General features: G+C 39.7%; 1 protein-coding gene across 1 annotated transcript in view; it reads right to left on the bottom strand.

Moving 5' to 3' along the window:
* Nucleotides 1–378: 378 nt before the first annotated feature.
* Nucleotides 379–14,091, bottom strand: part of MGAT5B (alpha-1,6-mannosylglycoprotein 6-beta-N-acetylglucosaminyltransferase B) — a 230,759-nt gene continuing 217,046 nt past the window's right edge. The window contains exons 16-19 of the mRNA XM_069752113.1: nucleotides 11,367–11,483; nucleotides 7,394–7,468; nucleotides 6,659–6,921; nucleotides 379–1,338 (exon numbers count right to left, since the gene is read on the bottom strand). Of these exons, the coding sequence (XP_069608214.1) occupies nucleotides 1,140–1,338; nucleotides 6,659–6,921; nucleotides 7,394–7,468; nucleotides 11,367–11,483 (654 nt within the window). The 3' untranslated portion in view covers nucleotides 379–1,139. The remainder of the gene's footprint in view (nucleotides 1,339–6,658; nucleotides 6,922–7,393; nucleotides 7,469–11,366; nucleotides 11,484–14,091) is intronic.

The raw sequence follows: 14,091 nt of genomic DNA, 5'->3' as shown, positions 1-14,091 counted from the left end.
GTGAAGTGACCTCAAGAATTCGCTCCAATAAGGAGCTTGGGTCGGTTGTTGATTTTGAAATATTGATATTACGCCCTCTGTGTTCTAATTCAAGTTCATGTTTCTCTGTCTGGATACTTACCTGTTTATGAATCAATGCTTTTACTTTTTAGGTTACGTTTTTATAAACGTACCTTGAACTATATTTGCTTATATATATGTTGTTTTTTTAATTCTAGTGTGCATATAATAAAAGTAGTATTTTTTTTTTTTTTTTTTTTGGTGGCGCAATGAAATTTAAGAGGGTAATGGGCAATGAGACCAAGTTTGATACACATGAGGCCTATTAAATCAGCTTCACTTAATGTCCACATTTATTCTCAAATCAAGTAACATCAATTCTGTTTCACCAATTCAGTCTTTATTAACATAAATAATTGAAAGAAAGAAATCCTATTGCTCACGCAGATCTTTTTAACAAATTTCAGTTCAATTGGAAGTATCAGATTCAGAAAAAAAGTGCATATATCTCTACCTGTTCCCTGCCATTGTGGCTTAAAATACATTACTTTCATGAACTTCACATTTGGTCCAAATCATGTATTAATTTAAATCTCCAAATATTTGATAGTATTTGTGTTGTCTCTTTATCTTGTAAAAAATCATATTGTCACAATGTTAATGCTCAGAAATGGAAGTGATATCCTTTTTAAAAGTCCTTGGGTTGGCACTGGCTGTATCACGTTACTTGTCACCGAGAGCATATTTATTATGACTAGCTCCAAAATATTGCAGTTTGAGCATGCCCTTTATGTATGATCCTCTCTTGACTCCTTGCATCTCTGTTCCAACAGATTGGTCGTGTTCTTGTTTTATCTTCATTGTGCTTGACTTATAAAAATGTAGTTGACCCTTGATCAAAAACCATAAGAGGGCACAGAGATAATTACGTGGCTCCAAGAAGTATTACACTGGTTGTTGTGTGAGTGTATAGTATGCTCACTATTGCTTTATGCTGCAGCATAACACTCCGGCAGAGATTCCAGTCTGTATACTCAGTTATAAAGGTACAGCAGGACCTCTACATGCAGCTGTCAGTATGATCAGTAGTTGGAAGGTTAATGGAGACAGTTATTGGCTTTAATGAACAACCAATGGAATCATGAGCAGTGCTTGCACAGAGCGATTTGTCCACGATGGTAGTCTCTACATGGGCACAGCCTGCGGAACTTTGTGCTTTGTCCTGCACAGCTAAAGAGTAGTGGCTCCCTCTGAAGATAGCATTCCCGGACAGAAGGTGACACGGCTGGGTACAAGTGGCTCATAACAGATTCGGTGCTCTCACACTGGGCTCCAAGCCTTTGATGACAAGATGACATGAGATTATACATATGATATGCACACGTAGTGTATCAAACAAAAGTATCAATTAGTGATGAGCGAGTATACTCGTTACTTGAGATGCTCAGGTGATCTCCAAGTATTTGTTAGTGCTCGGAGATTTAGTTTCAGTCTCCGTAGCTGCATGATTTGCAGCTGCTAGACAGCCTGAATACATGTGGGGATTTGCTAACAAACAGGCAACCCCTGCATGTACTCAGGCTGTCTAGCAGCCGCAAATCATGCAGCTACTGCGACAGAAACTAAATCTCCGAGCACATTCAAATACTCGGAGATCACCCGAGCATGCTTGGGAAATCTCGAGTAACGAGTATACTTGCTCATCACTAGTATCAATGAATCTACCAACTGCATCTAAACTGCCCACACACATTAGACAGAAATAAGTAAAAATAGGCAATTTTAGCTAATGATTGCTTGAAACCTTTACAAAATGTGATAGTTCCAAGTGATCGCATTGTTTCCATTGTAAAAGAAAGTCGTCATATAGTTAATTAAAATGGAGGGTTCAACCTGACATGTCTTTGGGGAGATTGTTTTTACACCCAATCAGTTGGAGTCCACTATGGCAAATAACCACATAATAAGTCAGGATTTTTAGGGGGCAGATATGTATATATATATATATATATATATATATATATATATATATATATATATACAGTACAGACCAAAAGTTTGGACACACCTTCTCATTTAAAGATTTTTCTGTATTTTCATGTTTATGAAAATTGTACATTCACACTGAAGGCATCAAAACTATGAATTAACACATGTGGAATTATACACTTAACAAAAAGGTGTGAAACAGCTGAAAATATGTCTTATATTCTAGGTTCTTCAAAGTAGCCACATTTGGCTTTGATGACTGCTTTGTACACTCTTGGCATTCTCTTGATGAGCTTCAAGAGGTAGGAACTGTGAATGGTTTTCTCTTCACAGGTGTGCCCTGTCAGGTTTAATAAGTTGGATTTCTTGCCTTATAAATGGGGTTGGGATCATCAGTTGTGTTGAGCAGAAGTCTGGTGGATACACAGCTGATAGTCCTACTGAATAGACTGTTAGAATTTGTATTATGACAAGAAAAAAGCAGCTAAGTAAAGAAAAACGAGTGGCCATCATTACTTTAAGAAATGAAGGTCAGTCAGTCCGAAAAATTGTGAAAACTTTGAAAGTGTCCCCATCCCCAGGGCAAAAACCATCAAGCACTACAAAGAAACTGGCTCACATGAGGACCGCCCCAGGAAAGGAAGACCAAGAGTCACCTCTGCTTCTGGGGATAAGTTTATCCGAGTCACCAGCCTCAGAAATTGCAGGCACACAGCAGCTCAGATTAGAGACCAGGTCAATGCCACACAGAGTTCTAGCAGCAGACACATCTCCTCAATAACTGTTAAGAGGAGACTTTGTGCAGCAGGCTTCATGGTAAAATAGCTGCTAGGAAACCACTGCTAAGGACAGGCAACAAGAAGAAGAGACTTGTTTGGGCTAAAGAACACAAGGAATGGACATTAGACCAGTGGAAATCTGTGCTTTGGTCTGATGAGTTCAAATTTGAGATCTTTGGTTCCAACCACCGTGTCTTTGTGCGACGCAGAAAAGGAGAACGGATGGACTCTACATGCCTGGTTCCCACCATGAAGCATGGAGGAGGAGATGTGATCGTCTTTTAGTTGTGTATTTTCTATTTCTTTGTCAATTCGCAAAAATAAACTACTCAGCAGACTTTATTGTCAATCATTATATGTTCCTAAGGTCTGCCAGTTGCAAAGTCTATTTTTTCTCTTTGTAATCTACTGTAAGGGCTTAATGTTTTCACTATGAGTTCCCCAAACACACAGTATTTTCTGGGAACTGAGAAGGCTCTAAGATTTTCTTCTTGTCCTTTTAAGATTGTTTCTGACATATTTTTGAGCACAAAAGTACTGAAGTAATGTTTTGGGATTTAGCAGATATAGAGATTACATCTTTCATAATTTCAGTGTTTTTTTTTACTTAAGGTCTGTATTAAAAAAAGTGATATAAAAAATCAAAAGTAAAAAAAAACAAAAAACAAAACTAGCTTTAACACAAAGAAAATAATTTAAACAATAAAATATTTGTTGATGCTACATTCGTTTTAAATGGATAGGGGTTCTATCAGTAAATTAGTTAGGAAATATTTTAAGTTTACTAATGTACAATGGAAATATCTAAGGTTAATATTTGGCCTTCTTTTACCTTATGAAGTTTTTTTGGAGGTGATACGTCTTCTTTAAAAATGGTGGCTTTTGCCCCAATTTAATTAAGGGGGTTATTGTAAAGCAGCACATCCCTGAACTAAGAACCGTTTTAAATTTTAAATTGGTCATTTGGTCCAAAATATTGAAAGGCAAAAGCAAATAATTCTTAATTAAGATAATTGATATTTAAAAACAAAGAGCCAAGATAAAAAATCAAGGTGGTTCAGTGTATTTCTTGTATAAAAGTAAATCACCAGTTTTTGCTGCTCTATAGTTCGATTCTCTTTAAGCAGTGAAGCATATTAATCAATGCTGCTTTCTATAGGTAAGTACTCCAGACTATTTTTTGACCTGTTTTGATAAATCTTCCCAAATGTGTTTTTTTTTTCTAACAAGTCTATGAATTCTTTAAATAGTTGACCACTACTAGGACAATCTCTTCTTGATGAAAATGTTTGGCCCCCATAAAATAAAAAAGCTTATACCCACCTCCAATGCTGACGCAGTTTTCACCGTGTCGACACGTGATGCCGGCGTCCAATCAGGGCTGGCGTCACTGTCTCCGCCTTCAGATAAATCAAACATGAAGAGAAAGGCGGGGTTGCAGCTGATCTCAGACTTCCTCTTCCTGTTCACTTTGACAGGGGGTGGGGACAGTGGCACCAGAGCTGATTGGGCGCCGGCGTCACATGTCTCAACAGCACGGGACCTCTGGGAGTCTAAGTGCCGACACCGGGGCAACAGCGCCAACATGGCAGGTGAGTATAACTTTATTGTTTTGTGGGGGTCAAGCATAGGGTATGAGAATAAGTTGTCCAAGTAATGGACAGCTTCTGTAAGAATAACTTTTTATTCTAAAGAATGATGCACTCTTTTTTGCTCATGTCATCTCTATTAAATCACTCTGTTGCTGCCAATTCTGCTGCCTTCACCTTGACTGAAGAAACATTTTGTATGACAGTGTGACCTACAATTAGCTCCTGTTTCTGTGACCTAGATATACAGATCTTGATTTGGTTGCTCTCTATAGGATACTTTGAGAATGCAAGAAAAAGGAGAACTTTTTTAAGCCAATTGTTACATCCAAGTAAACTTCAAAACAACCAGAAATACTGTAACATGTCTTCACATAAGAGTAGATTTCCTTTCATCCTCTTCTTTGGAGATGTAAAAAAAGAATGATAAAAAATCTTTTCCAGATCAGTAGAACCTACGTTCTATATGAAACATAACATTCGGCTTTGAGTCATACCGAGATTTTTCTGCAGTACGGAGTTCTTTGAGCTTTAGATGCCGCTGTGTCTAACCCGTTGTGCCATACTGTTCCATCTCTTCTATACAAACACTCTAACTTATGAAACATTAGTAGAATTGTGCACACATCCAAGAACATCACAGTCAGGTTTTCTTTATGTGCAAGAAACTCTAAACTCTCACTTTGGAAATGGCTTGTTTGTGAACATTGGTAGCATATACCAAAAATTAGCTATACTTTCAGGGGGTACTTTTGTTCTCATCAGGCATATTAGAAAAAAATTAGGTAGGTAGCATTAGACTTATACAGCACAGACCAATAGTTTGGATACACCTTCTCATTTTAAGATTTTTCTGTATTTTCATGACTATGACAATTGTACATTCACACTGAAGGCATCAAAACTATGAATTAACACATGTGGAATTATATACTTAACAAAAAAGTGTGAAACAACTGAAAATATGTCTTACATTCTAGGTTCTTCAAAGTATCCACCTTTTGCACACTCTTGGCATTCTCTTGATGAGCTTCAAGAGGTAGTCACCGGAAATGGTCTTCCAACAATTTTGATGAAGTTAAATAATTCCACGTGTTAATTCATAGTTTTCATGCCTTCAGTGTGAATGTACAATTTTCATAGTCATGAAAATACAGAAAAATCTTTAAATGAGAAGGTGTGTCCAAACTTTCGGTCTGTACTGTATAGTCATGGAAACTTACTTCAAAGCTGAGTAGTAAGTCTAATTTGAACTTTTCAGATGAAGACATAAATTATTTAGTAAGTGTCATATAGATTTTAGGGAACAGTTATCTTCAAGAAAAAAATGGTTTAAAGTATAAAGTTGGTCATATACAAAAGATATCAGTCATGTAGCAGAATAGTTTCTTCCCCAACTCACTAAAAAAGTCATGTTTGTTTTTCTATAATGGGCGAGATTACCATCTTCCAGACACTGGTGCAATGTAACAAAATGATATGACTGGTTAAAATCCAGCCTTGCCAGCCTTAAAGAAGATAATTATTTTCTATATATGAAACTGATGGCAGATTACAAGGGATTTGCCAGAAGCTACCCACATTACACATCCCTTCATGTATGATAATTTTCTAATAATGTAGAAAAAAGATAGTTGTCACGTAATTATTTTTTTTTCCATGAGGATGTTAGTATGAAAAAAAGTTCTAGATGAAACAAGAACTTAAAATTGTAAGGATAGAAGAGAAAAATAGGTGGGACACCTGTGCTGATCCGAAATCCGAAAGAATGATCCAGGATACAAAGTAGACTTGATGCAGTCTTATTAGCAACACTTTTTGAAGTCTTCAGACTTCTTCATCGGGATATAAGGGCTTTTGTATATGGTAATATTCTGATGAAGAGGCCTGAAGACTTCGAAATGCGTTGATAATAAAACCGCATCAAGTCTACTTTGCATCCTGGACCATTCTTTCGGATGTCCATGAGCAGCACACATGACCAACCTATTGTTTCTTTTCTGTAATCATTCTCAACTATTTTTTAACCTGTGGGACTGCAGCAGCTGACAAATCTAAACTTGATCCTTGTTGTATGATAAACAACTCTACATGGTAAGCAATTTCCTGTACTTTACTGTCCATTATCATCGGATAAGACTCTAGATATTTCAAAAGTGAAACTTGAAGGGGAACCAATGATGGATTGAAACAGAAGCAAACATCCAGAATTTTAGGACAGTTTAGGTGGAAAATGTAAGCCACAACTCATTTATTCATGATTAGTAGACATGATATGACATAGGACTGTCATATACTTACTGTTCAAGAACATTTTGTCTGTTGATGATGCTGAAGAACGTGGGCTCACATACCAAGTCATTATCCCAGCATGCGCTTGTGCAGGACTCTCCTTCTGCAGACAGCCATACCTGCATAGCCGTGACAGGCGGCCACATGGATGGAGGAGGTTCACTGGGTGACCAGACGAGGTGGGTATGATTGATGAGAACCAAGGAAGAAGGAAGATGAACCTGGGACGTATTAAGAGGAATAGGCAAGGGCAAAGGAGGAGAGCAAAACTCCTGGTTGTGATTCGGATAGATAAAATGAAAAGCAGGCGATTAAAAAAGTAAAGGGAAAGTGGCAAAAATTTGGAAAGAAAAAATGACAGTATTTAGAAGATATAGGATCAGAGAATAAAAATGTTATCATGAGGAAATGGTGGATAATGAAGGATGGAAAAGGAAACAGAGACAGAAAAGGAATTTAAAGCACATTCTGCTCCATTATACTCTGATAGGCATTATCTGTAATGAACATTTCCAGCAAATTGGAGTATGCTAATGCGTGTGGTCTGCAGACAGCCATCAAACTGTCGGATTTTCATTGATTTAACAATTTAGTGTTGTAGTATGGAGCACAGTTCACTGAAGGTCACCACTGGAGCAGAATACATTTAACAAGTATTAAATAGGAGTAAAGGAAGCTCTGCTTGTTTTCTGGATTGTTGAAGGAGATGTCATAAGACCCTACATCAGTTAATTGGCAGCTTACTTGGTGCTGGATGTAGGCATGGAGTCTCTGCAGCATTCCTTCACTTGTAAACTCATAGGGTAGGTATGGTTCCATCTATGGAAAGGGCAATGAACAGATTTGGTATCGGTTATTCCTTGTAGATAAATTACGATTTGTTAACAAAGGAGCATGACTCATAGGCGACTCACTGCATCTCTTAATAGCAGACATTTAGTCATGGTATATGAGTTCTGACAAAATTGTGTACATGTATAGCAATACTACAGCAGAAAACATATTCACCAAATATGCTAAAGGGCCAAGTTGTTTCTACATATCAACATTACTACAGCAACAAGAGGCTACCCCCCCATTAACCAGGGGTAATAAACAGAGAATATTAGGGTTCTGCTTCCATGACTGCAGCTTTCCTCTCCTCATCACATTGTCTAATGAGTTCCCTTGGGCCTCGTCCCTGAGCTCAGTGATATACTATTATTCTTCTGCACAGAACCTTCCAGATAATGAGACCTCTTTCTCGGCTTCTCAGGAATATTGGCTGTTAAACCACCCGCAACTGACACCTCTACGGCTCAATGACCTCAAATTGAAGCATTAGCCAGACCTCAAACCCCCACCCCTCCGTCCCCTGTGTCCTCCATCCAGCCAGTTACATATCTATTTTTGCCAAAGGGAATGCATTAAAAATCTATCTATCTCATATCTATCTATCTATCTATCTATCTATCTATCTATCTATCTATCTATCTATCTATCTAGTAGCCCGCCTGTGAAACAAACTATATCGCCTGTGTATCTCTATTTTCACTGCATCTAATCCAGTTAATAGTTTAGGGCTATCTATCATGCCATGGATATCAGAACCAAGAGCCATGCCACAGAAAGGGAATGGGATTTGGTGAAATTCATGCACTAAAGGTACCGTCACACTCAGCAACTTTGCAACAAGAACGACAACAATCTGTGACATTGCAGCGTCCTGGATAGCGATCTCGTTGTGTTTGACACACAGCAGCGATCTGGATCCCGCTGTGCCATCGCTGGTCGGAGCCAGAAGTCCAGAACTTTATTTGGTCATCAGGTCAGCATGTATCGTCATGTTTGACATCAAAAGCAATGATGCCAGCAACGTTTTACATGGAGCTAACAACCAGCGAGAACGATAAGTGAGTCGCCGTTACATCACAGGATCGCTCCTGCATCGTTCTGGAGTTGCTGTGTTTGACGTCTCTACAGCGACCTAAACAGCGATGCTGCAGCGATCGGCTCGTTGTCTATATCGCTGTAGCGTCGCTGAGTGTGACGGTACCTTAAGAGGAACACCATTAGTGTGTGGGGCCTAAAGGAGGCACTATTAATGCTTGTTGGCACTGTTATTGTGAGGGGCATATAACGGAGGTATTATATGTCGCTTGTACTGCGGTAATATTGGTAGTAAAGGCGTTCTTATAATGTATTTTTTCATTAACTGTTTTGTTATTTGGTAACTAGTTAATTAACTAAATTATATATGGTTGCATTATTTGTACACACATATATATATATATATATATCATTGTCTAAGGGTCACTTCTGTCTGTCTGTCCTTCTGTCACGGTTATTCATTTGCTGATTGGTCTCGCCAGCTGCCTGTCATGGCTGCCGCGACCAATCAGAGACTGGCACAGTCCGGAAGAAAATGGCCGCTCCTTACTCCCCGCAGTGCCTGTCGCCCGCATACTCCCCTCCGGTCACCGCTAACACAGGGTTAATGCTGGCGGTAACGGACCGCGTTATGCCGCGGGTAACGCACTCCGTTACCGCCGCTATTAACCCTGTTTGTCCCCAACTTTTTACTATTGACGCTGCCTATGCGGCATCAATAGTAAAAAATGTAATGTTAAAAATAATAATAAAAAAAAACCTGCTATACTCACCCTCCATAGTCGCTCGCGCCGGCCGCCATCTTCCGTTGCAGGTTCTGGTGGCAAAGATGGTATGGGAGACGGACCTGCCATGACGTCACGGTCATGTGACTGCGACGTCATCACAGGCCCTGCGCGCCTGCGCTAGAAAGACCTGCCATGACGTCATGGTCATGTGACCGCGACGTCATCACAGGTCCTGTGCTCATACCAACCCTGGGACCAGAAGCTGCCATGGACTACAGGGGGCCCTCGGAAAGGTGAGTATATGTTTATTTTTTATTTTTTAACCTGTGATAAACCTGGCTGGGCAATATACTATGTAGCTGGGCAATATACTACGTGTCTCGGCAATATACTACGTGGTTGGGCAATATACTACGTAGCTGGGCAATATACTACGTCACTGGGCAATATACTACATGGTTGGGCAATATACTACGTCACTGGGCAATATACTACGTCACAGGGCAATATACTACGTGTCTGGGCAATATACTACGTGTCTGGACAATATACTACGTGACTGGGCAATATACTATGTGGCTGGGCAATATGTGGCTGGACAATATACTACGTGGCTGGACAATATACTACGTGTCTGGACAATATACTACATGACTGGGCAATATACTACGTGACTGGGCAATATACTACGTTACTGGGCAATATACTACGTGGCTGGGCAATATACTACATGTCTGGGCAATATACTACGTGACTGGGCAGTATACTACGTGGCTGGGCAATATACTACGTGGCTGGGCAATATACTACGTGGCTGGGCAATATACTACGTGACTGGGCAATATACTACGTGGCTGGGCAATATACTACATGTCTGGGCAATATACTACGTGGCTGGACAATATACTACGTGGCTGTGCAATATACTACGTGGCTGGGCAATATACTATGTGGCTGGGCAATATACTACGTGGCTGGGCAATATACTACGTGGGCTGTGCAATATACTACGTGGACATGCATATTCTAGAATACCCGATGCGTTGGAATCGGGCCACCATCTAGTATATACATATACGTTTTGCAGCTACATAGTCTTTGTTAATAAGCTAACCAGCTGTTGGTGGAAGCTAAAGTCTACGTTCACATTAGCGTTGTGCGCCGCTGCGTCGGCGACGCAACGCACAACGCATGCAAAACCGCGGCAAAACGCATGCAAAAACGCTGCGTTTTGCGACGCATGCGTCGTTTTTTGCCGAAATTCGGACGCAAGAAAAATGCAACTTGTTGCGTTTTCTTGGTCCGACGCTTGCGGCAAAAAAGACGCATGCGTCGCACAACGCAACAAAAAAAACGCATGCGTCCCCCATGTTAAATATAGGGGCGCATGACGCATGCATCGCCGCTGCGTCGCCCGACGCAAACTAGCGTAACGCTAGTGTGAACGTAGCCTAAGGTACTAAATTTGTCCTATGGCCCAATGAACTACAGCTACGCCTCTGTTTCTATTACTGAGACATCGTATTACCTAATGTCCTTTTTTAGATTATCAATAATTTATCATGCATGTCCGATCTAAGCTTAAAGGGTTATTCTCATGTTTATAAATGGGTATTATTTGATAGCAATTGTAAGTATTGTTATTAAAATTTTCAGCCGTTCTAGAGATATTAACACTTTTCTTTTGTTTACAGCTTGTTGCCTAGGAGACTGACCACTGCTGCTAGACAACAGAACATGCACAGCGCTTACAAGCTCTTTTCTGTTGAAATTGTAAGAACTGTTTTGAAGTTGGCCAGGATCTCTGGAGTTTGCCATTACCTCCTACTCTTGGGCAGCTTCAGTGCAATTCTTACAAATAAGATAGTAGTGGTGGTCGGTCTTCTAGGCAAGGAGTTGTGTGAGCACAAGAAAAGCGTTAATACCTAAACAATGGCAGTAAATTTCAAAAGTGCTTGTTTTTGCTACCAATATCCAAACATATCCATCTGTGATTACAGGAATAACACTTTAAATTATCAACAATGTATCATGTTACAAACATATCCAGTCTTAGATCACCTTAATGGGGTAATTATCCCTAATAACCATTTTGTACCAGCACTGTTTCCTTAAAATACCTTGCTCCTCATGATGGCTTTGATAGCTGCCTCAAACTCCTTTGTGTCATTGTAATCCACTGTTATGACATGAGGCCTCCCGATGGTCATCTCCATGTATGGGTGCTGAGATGAAACCTGTGGAGGAACATGAAGAAAGATTTCCAAAGAAACAATTGATGGCTGATCTGAAAAGAACAGCAGGAGTGTAAACATACAGCTTTTACTTAAAAGAAAGCCACAACTCGTATAGGCACAATAGATAGATTAATAAAGGTTGTAGTCAAATGATCTAAACAAGAGAAACAGTAACACGGGAGTAACTACAACATTAACAAAAGAGATTGCTATTAGACCCATTGTGTGTAGCTCTTGCAAAGACAGGGTCATCCATACCTCTAACTAGCGAGTCTGTTCCCAAGATTCTACTCGCTCCTGTTCTACTCCATACCCAGCTTGACTCCTTTACTTGCTGTCACAAATTCATATATATATTTATATACACACACACGTAAACATATATATACACATGTGGTCGAAATGTTGGTACCCCTCGTTTAATGACAGAAAAACCCACAATGGTCACAGAAATAACTTGAATCCCACAAAAGTACAGTGCCGTGTGAAAGTATTCGGCCCCCTGGAACTTTTCAACCTTTTCCCACATATCATGCTTCAAACAAAAAGATACCAAATGTAAATTTTTGGTGAAGAATCAACAACAAGTGGAACACAATTGTGAAGTTGAACAAAATTTATTGGTTATTTTAAATTTTTGTGAAAATTCAAAAACTGAAAAGTGCGTGCAATATTATTCGGCCCCTTTACTTTCAGTGCAGCAAACTCACTCCAGAAGTTCATTGTGGATCTCTGAATGATCCAGTGTTGTCTGTCCTACATGCCTAATGATGATAAATATAATCCACCTGTGTGTAATCAAGTCTCCGTATAAATGCACCTGCTCTGTGATAGTCTCAGGGTTCTGTTTGAAGCACAGAGAGCATCATGAAGACCAAGGAACACAACAGGAGGTCCGTGATACTGTTGCAGAGAAGTTTAAAGCCAGATTTGGATACAAAATGATTTCCAAAACTTTAAACATCCCAAGGAGCACTGTGCAAGTGATCATATTGAAATGGAAGGAGTATCATACCACTGCAAATCTACCAAAACCCAGCCGTCCCTATAAACTTTCATCTCAAACAAGGAGAAGACTGATCAGAGATGCAGCCAAGAGGCCCGTGAACACTCTGGATGAACTGCAGAGATCTACAGCTGAGGTGGGACAGTCTGTCCATAGGACAACAATCAGTCGTACACTGCACAAATCTGGCATTTATGGAAGAGTGGCAAGAAGAAAGCCATTTCTCAAAGATATCCATAAAAAGTATAGTTTAAAGTTTGCAACAAGCCACCTGGGAGACACACCAAACATGTGGAAGAAAGTGCCCTGGTCAGATGAAACCAAAATCGAACTTTTTGGCAACAATTCCAAACGATATGTTTGGCGTAAAGGCAACACAGCTCATCACCCTGAACACACCATCCCCACTGTCAAACATGATGGTAGCAGCATCATGGTTTGGGCCTGCTTTTCTTCAGCAAGGACAGGGAATATGGTTAAAATTGATGGGAAGATGGACGGAGCCAAATACAGGACCATTCTTGAAGAAAACCTGTTGGAGTCTGCAAAAGACCTGAGACTGGGACGGAGATTTGTCTTCCAACAAGACAATGATGCCAAACATAAAGCAAAATCTACAATGGAATGGTTCACAAATAAATGTATCCAGGTGTTACCATCCACCTCTCGTGTCTCCCCTTTTTCCTCATAGTTTGTAAGCTTGCGAGCAGGGTCCTCACTACTTTTGATATCTGTTTTGAACTGTGATTTTTGTTATGCTGTAATGTCTATTGTCTGTACAAATCCCCTCTATAATTTGTAAAGCGCTGCGGAATATGTTGACGCTATATAAATAAAATTATTATTATTATTATTAGGTGTTAGAATGGCCAAGTCAAAGTCCAGATCTCAATCCAATCGAGAATCTGTGGAAAGAGCTGACAACTGCTGTTCACAAACGATCTCCATCAAACCTCATTGAGCTCGAGCTGTTTGCCAAGGAAGAATGGGCAAGAATTTCAGTCTCTCGATGTACAAAACTGATAGAGACATACTCCAAGCGACCTGCACCTGTAATCGCAGCAAAAGGTGGTGCAACAAAGTATTAAGTTAAAGGGGCCGAATAATATTGCACGCCCCACTTTTCAGTTTTTGAATCTTCACAAAAATTTACCAATAAATTTCGTTCAACTTCACAATTGTGTTCCACTTGTTGTTGATTCTTCACCAAAAATTTACATTTGTTATCTTTATGTTTGAAGCATGATATGTGGGAAAAGGTTGAAAAGTTCCTCGGGGCTGAATACTTTCGCAAGGCACTATATATATATATATATATATATATATATATATAGTATATATATATAGTGATGAGCGAGTATACTCGTTGCTCGAGTTTTCCCGATCTCCGAGTATTTGTTAGTGTTCGGAGATTAAGTTTTCATTGCGGCAGCTGAATGATTTACAGCTATTAGCCAGGCTGAGTACATGTGGGGGTTGCCTGGTTGCTAGGGAATCCTGACAAGTAATCAAGCTGGCTAATAGCTGTAAATCGTTCAGCTGCGGTGATGAAAACTTAATCTCCAAACAGTAACAAATACTCAGAGATCACCCGAGCGCGCT

Source organism: Ranitomeya imitator, chromosome 2 (assembly GCF_032444005.1).
Source record: "Ranitomeya imitator isolate aRanImi1 chromosome 2, aRanImi1.pri, whole genome shotgun sequence".
In the NCBI taxonomy this organism is placed as follows: domain Eukaryota; kingdom Metazoa; phylum Chordata; class Amphibia; order Anura; family Dendrobatidae; genus Ranitomeya; species Ranitomeya imitator.
The sequence above is the reverse complement of the archived record's forward strand: the minus strand, read 5'-3'. Positions and strand labels throughout refer to the sequence as shown.